At 39.5% G+C, this 5,262-nt stretch overlaps 1 protein-coding gene across 1 annotated transcript; it reads right to left on the reverse strand.

Annotated features, from left to right (window-relative positions):
* Positions 1-307: 307 nt before the first annotated feature.
* Positions 308-5,028, reverse strand: LOC107295306 (vomeronasal type-2 receptor 26-like; the record flags this gene model as incomplete). The annotated part of the gene is made up of 3 exons (XM_015824612.1): positions 308-455; positions 4,313-4,440; positions 4,516-5,028. Coding segments are annotated over 3 exons (789 nt in total), but the record flags the coding sequence as incomplete, so codon positions are not given.
* Between the last annotated feature and the right edge of the window lie 234 nt (positions 5,029-5,262).

Genomic DNA, 5,262 nt, shown 5'->3' on the forward strand with positions numbered 1-5,262 from the left:
AGTTCTAAGTATTCCAGAGACTATGTGTGACACCGGTAGCATCAGAAGCATCAGAATTAGGAGCAGGAGACCCATTATTTATTGGGCTAAATTAATCCCTTTCTAAACAACAAGAAGAATTAGAAGAATTCAAAGCATTCTCACAAGATGGAATTGCCAGTGGCTTTCCTTATTCAGACAGAGACCAACAGAGCTTCACCTGGAAAGAAGAGAAAGTACATTCGAAAGCACAGCTCCTGCCTGTTTCAAATCTTGTGCCACACATAGCATAACCTGTGGATTTATCCTTTTCTGATGCAAGATCCTTTCAATATTGCTTCAGATTGCTGTTTACATCCAAAGCAGTCACTGGAGACATAGAAGAAGAGGTCTCAAAGAGGGGATGGTGATAATTACAGTGAGAAACAACTTCTTTGAGGATCTTGAAGTTCTTCAAGACTTCATGTTGAGGGTAGCTAGAGAAAAGTATGTTAGTGTAAAATTAAAGATATAATCTTGGAGACCCTGTTCTGTAATGGTTATGGTCCTTCCTATCAAGACATGTCCAGAAAGTGAGCTGGATTAAGGAAATTGACTTCTGTCTTTCAACTTGGCATCTTGTCTCCAGAGATTGCTGGGAAAGGTCACCCAGAACTATGGAGTGTGGTACCACTCTGCGTTGATGACACTTAATTCTAGTGCTGTCTGTCTTCTAACATCAAGAAAGCAGATGATGATCAAAAAAGGAGAGGTTGTCCACAGTAACCTTTAATTTGCCAGGGACACAAATGTCCAGCTGGCTGTCATCAGCATACTGATGGCAAAAAAGTGAAGAAAAAAAAAAGGGGGGGGGAGATCCAGGAAACTACAGACCTATCAGCCTGACCTCAACACCTGGGAAGATTCTGGAAAAGATAATTAAGTAATGAATCTGTGAACACCTAGAAGCAAACAAAGTCATAACCAAAAGTCAAACAAATCTTATTACATTCTTTGACAAAGTGACTGAATTAGTAGACCAGAGAAATGCTGTGGATATAATTTACTTGGACATCTGTAAGGCATTTGATAAAATAGACCACAACCTACTACTTGATAAGATAGAAAAATGTGGGATAGACAGCATCACCACCAGCTGGATTTGTAGCTGGCTGACCCACCACACACAATGTGTAGCCCTCAATGTAACTGCTTCTACATGGAGGGAAGTATGCAGGGGGAGAGGGTACCCCAAGGCTCTGTTTTAGTCCCAGTATTCTTCAACATCCTCATCAATGAATTGGATGAGGGGATAGATAGGGAACAATCAAATATGCAAACAACACCATGCTGGCAGGAATAGTCAACACTTCTGAATATAGGCTTAAGTTACAGATGGATCTTGAACATTGGGCACTATGTAACAAAGTGAAATTCAATGGTGAAAAAAGTAAGGTTTTACATTTAAGCAAGAAAAACCAAATGCACGGGTATAGTATAGGTAGTACCTGGCTCAATAGAAGAAACTGTGAGAGAGATCCTGGATCCTAACGGACAATCATTTAAATATGAGCCAGCAGTGTGCTGCAGCTGCCAAAAAAAGCTAACACAGTTCTAGACTACATTAATAAAGGGATAGAATCAAGATCACATGTGTTAATATCAACTTATAATGCCTTGGTAAGGCATGTCCACAACATTTTGCTGGTCTACTAATTTGATCACTTTGTCAAAGAATGAAATAAGATTGGTGTGGCATGATCTGTTTTTAACAAACCCCTGCTGGCTTCTAATTATAACTTTATTTGTTTCTAGATGTTCACAGATTTGTTTATTTAATTATCTTTTCCAGTATTTTCCCAAGTATTTAGGTTAGGATGATTGGTCTATAGTTTCCGGGATCTGTTTTTTTTTTTCCTTTGTTGAAGATGGGAACCACATCAGCTCTTTTCCAATCCTCTAGTTCAGGGGTGTCAAGCTGCCAGCCTGTGGGCCGGATGCGTCACCAGGAAACCATGCCCAACCCATTGCTGGCAATGGGGAAAAAGCTCCGATATGTTGCGCAATGTCATGTGACATGGCGAGTTTGACATATCTGCTCTAGTTGTTCTCCTGTGCTCCAGGATTTTTGAAATACATGGTAAAATAGTTGTGAGATTACATCTGCTAGCTCCTTCAGAACTCTGGGATGTAATCCATTAGATGCTGGTGATTTATATTCATCAAGATCAGACAGGTGTTCTCTTACCATTAATTTTTATTTCTAGTCTGTCTTTTATAGTTTTTTTGGGTAGGTTGGGCTTTAGTTTCTTTTTACATGAAGACTGATGCAAAGAATGAGTTAAGCAGCTCTGCTTTCTCTCTAGTGCCTGTTACCCCCTTGCCATCTTCTCTCTTTAGTGAAACTTTGACTTTTTTTCTTGTTATTTATATTGTCAAGGTTCCGACTGATGAGCCCAACGAAGAAAACACAACTCAGACATTCCAATCTCTAATGCAAAACTTTACTTAGTACAGCATATCGGCACTGATGAATGGAAAACCAGCTCTGGCTAAAGTGGTGCTAGAACAGTAAATAAAAAGTATAAAAACTAATTTCTATACTAATTTCCCATTTAGGAGTGTCTATCCCTATGCGTTCACCCCTAGCTTTGTTAGCTTTTTGTAAACCTTTCTCTTTTCTAGGACATCTCACTTCTCCTATTAATTCATGATAGCTAGGAAATGGAACCATCTCAGTCTGCCCAAAAACACTTCTCAGAGGCTCTTTTCCTGTAATGCTGCATCCTTAATAAATTAGGACCTAGGCAGGTTGCATCATGCGGAGGCTGCACCCACCCTAACTCCGGCAATGCAAAAAAAGTTGCAATACATCACAACACATCACGTGATGTGGTATAGGTTCTCCTGCTTGAGCAGGAGGCTGGACTAGAATACCTCCAGTTTCTATTCTATTCTATTCTATTCTATTCTATTCTATTCTATTCTATTCTTTCTATTTTTTTAAAAAAATATGGTTTATTGATTTTTTTGCGATAACATTCTTTAATGCTTGGTGAATAGTGGGTTGTCTGGATTCATATATTTAACAACAATCAATAATAATTAATTTCTGTATATCCATAATCAAGAGCTGTGCATGCTTCTAAGTTTTTTCAATGCTTGGTGTAAAATTCGAACTAAGGAGAAACTTCCTGATAGAAGTTAACCAGTGGAACAACCTGCCTCTAGAAGCGATGAATGCTCCAACACTGGAAGTTTTTAAGAAGAGACTGGACAGCCATTTGTCTGAAATGGTATAGGGTTACCTGCCTGAGCAGGGAATTAGATGTGATGACCTCCAGGGTCCCTTCCAACTTTATTATTGTTGTTGTTGTTGTTGTTATTATTATTATTATTATTATTATTATTATTATTATTATTATTATTATTATTATTATTATTATTATTATTATTGAGTTTGAACAGAATCTTGGGGTCAGTCTCCATTCAGTACAGAAAGTTACATGGACTCCTTCAAAACCAAATTCTCCTTTGCTTTCCAGACACATCCAGTCTTGCTCAGTTGAATTCAGAGCAGGGCTAGGGGTGGCTGAGATTTGGAATGAAAGAGATCACATACATTCAACAACCACCACCCCCAACAAAAGTAGAATTTTAGAAATAGGCTATTGCCTTAGACACAGTCCTAAATGTTGCCCATCAGTGGCAACAAGAAAGGACATGGCATTAATCTCACGCCCTATAGGGGCACCCCAGCTATTGACCCTGGTCACAGCTTGAATATTGTGAATCCCACCTCTGACACCAGTTGCTGTGGAATCAAACACAGGACCCAACAAATCAATAATCAAGGCTCACTGCAATTATTATTTATTCAGAGTATACTGGAGGAATTTCCCTCTAAAATAGTAGGAGGAAATTCTACAGATAGAATGATGCACTCATATTTATACATTACAGCAAAGGAAGACAAAATGCAATTCATACTTATGTATATTCAAGCAGGAATATTCATAATTAGCAAATCTCAGGTTACTTCCACACCCATCTATTATTACTATGCTCAATAAAGTGTAAACATATTAGTTGAATTGCCATAGCAATTTTCATAAAATGTATTGAGAAATGAGGGTGTCAAGGTTCCTCCATGAATTCCTTCTATATTTCTATCTTGTTAACATGCTCCCACTTCTCCAGGACCTACAGTAGTTTTCCTCACAATCCTATCTTCCAACTGCCCTTTAATTATTTCAAGAAATCATTGGTGTACCCATGTATGGGGAAGAGGTTGGAGCATTTTCTAGGTCTGGACTGTTGGGAAATGTTGAGACCAGAAATTCTTCTGTCTAACATTTCTACCTTGCTTCTGGTTGTAAGATTCTCCTTTGTATTCAGGTCTGGCCTCAGAATGATAATATAGCATTTGGGGATGAAGATGCAGACCAGCAGACCAGCATTGGAGGCCAAGATGGAGAAGACCTGCACAGACACCATATATTTTCCTTTGGTGCTCAGGTAAGTGGGTACAAAAGTCACCCAGACACTGCAGAAGACCAGCATGCTGAAGGTAATCAGCTTGGCTTCATTGAAGGCCCCAGGAAGATTCCTGGCCAGGAAAGCCACTGTAAAACAGATGACAGCTAAAAAGCCCATATAGCTGAGGGTGGTGTAGAACATGACAACAGACCCTTCATTGCACTGCAGGATGATCAGTCCAGGCTGGGAGTGGTAGTCAGAGTCAGGAAATGGGGGAGAAATTACCAGCCAGATGCAGCAAATAATAATTTGCACAGCAGAAGAAACAAGAATGATGGAGTTGGCCAAGCTCTTCCCCAACCATCTCTTCCATTGATTTCCTGGTTTTGTGGCCAGAAAAGCCAACACCACTGTGATTGTTTTGGCCAAGAGAGATGAAATGGCAACTGAAAAGATGATGCTGAAAACCATTTGTTGAGGAAGGCAGGTGAATTTCCTTGGTTGACCAATGAAGAGAAAAGGAGATAAGAAGCAGAGCAGGAGGGAGACCAGTAGGATGTAAGAGAGGTCCCGGTTATTGGCTTTGACAATGGGAGTTTCTCGGTATTTAATGAATATGGTTAAGACAACTCCTGTGGTTAGGAACAGGGATAGGGCAAAAGAGACCAGGATGATGCCCAGATGTTCTTCATAAAACAGGAAGGATATAACTTTGGGGACACATTGGACTTGGTCCTTATTTGGATATTTGTCATCCAGACACTTGGTACATTTTTCAGTATCTGCGAAAACCCAAGAGCAGTACTTCTTTAATGTTCTGCTGTT

The sequence above is a fragment of the Protobothrops mucrosquamatus genome, unplaced genomic scaffold (genome assembly GCF_001527695.2).
Source record: "Protobothrops mucrosquamatus isolate PMUCROS unplaced genomic scaffold, P.Mucros_1.0 scaffold2293, whole genome shotgun sequence".
NCBI lineage: Eukaryota > Metazoa > Chordata > Lepidosauria > Squamata > Viperidae > Protobothrops > Protobothrops mucrosquamatus.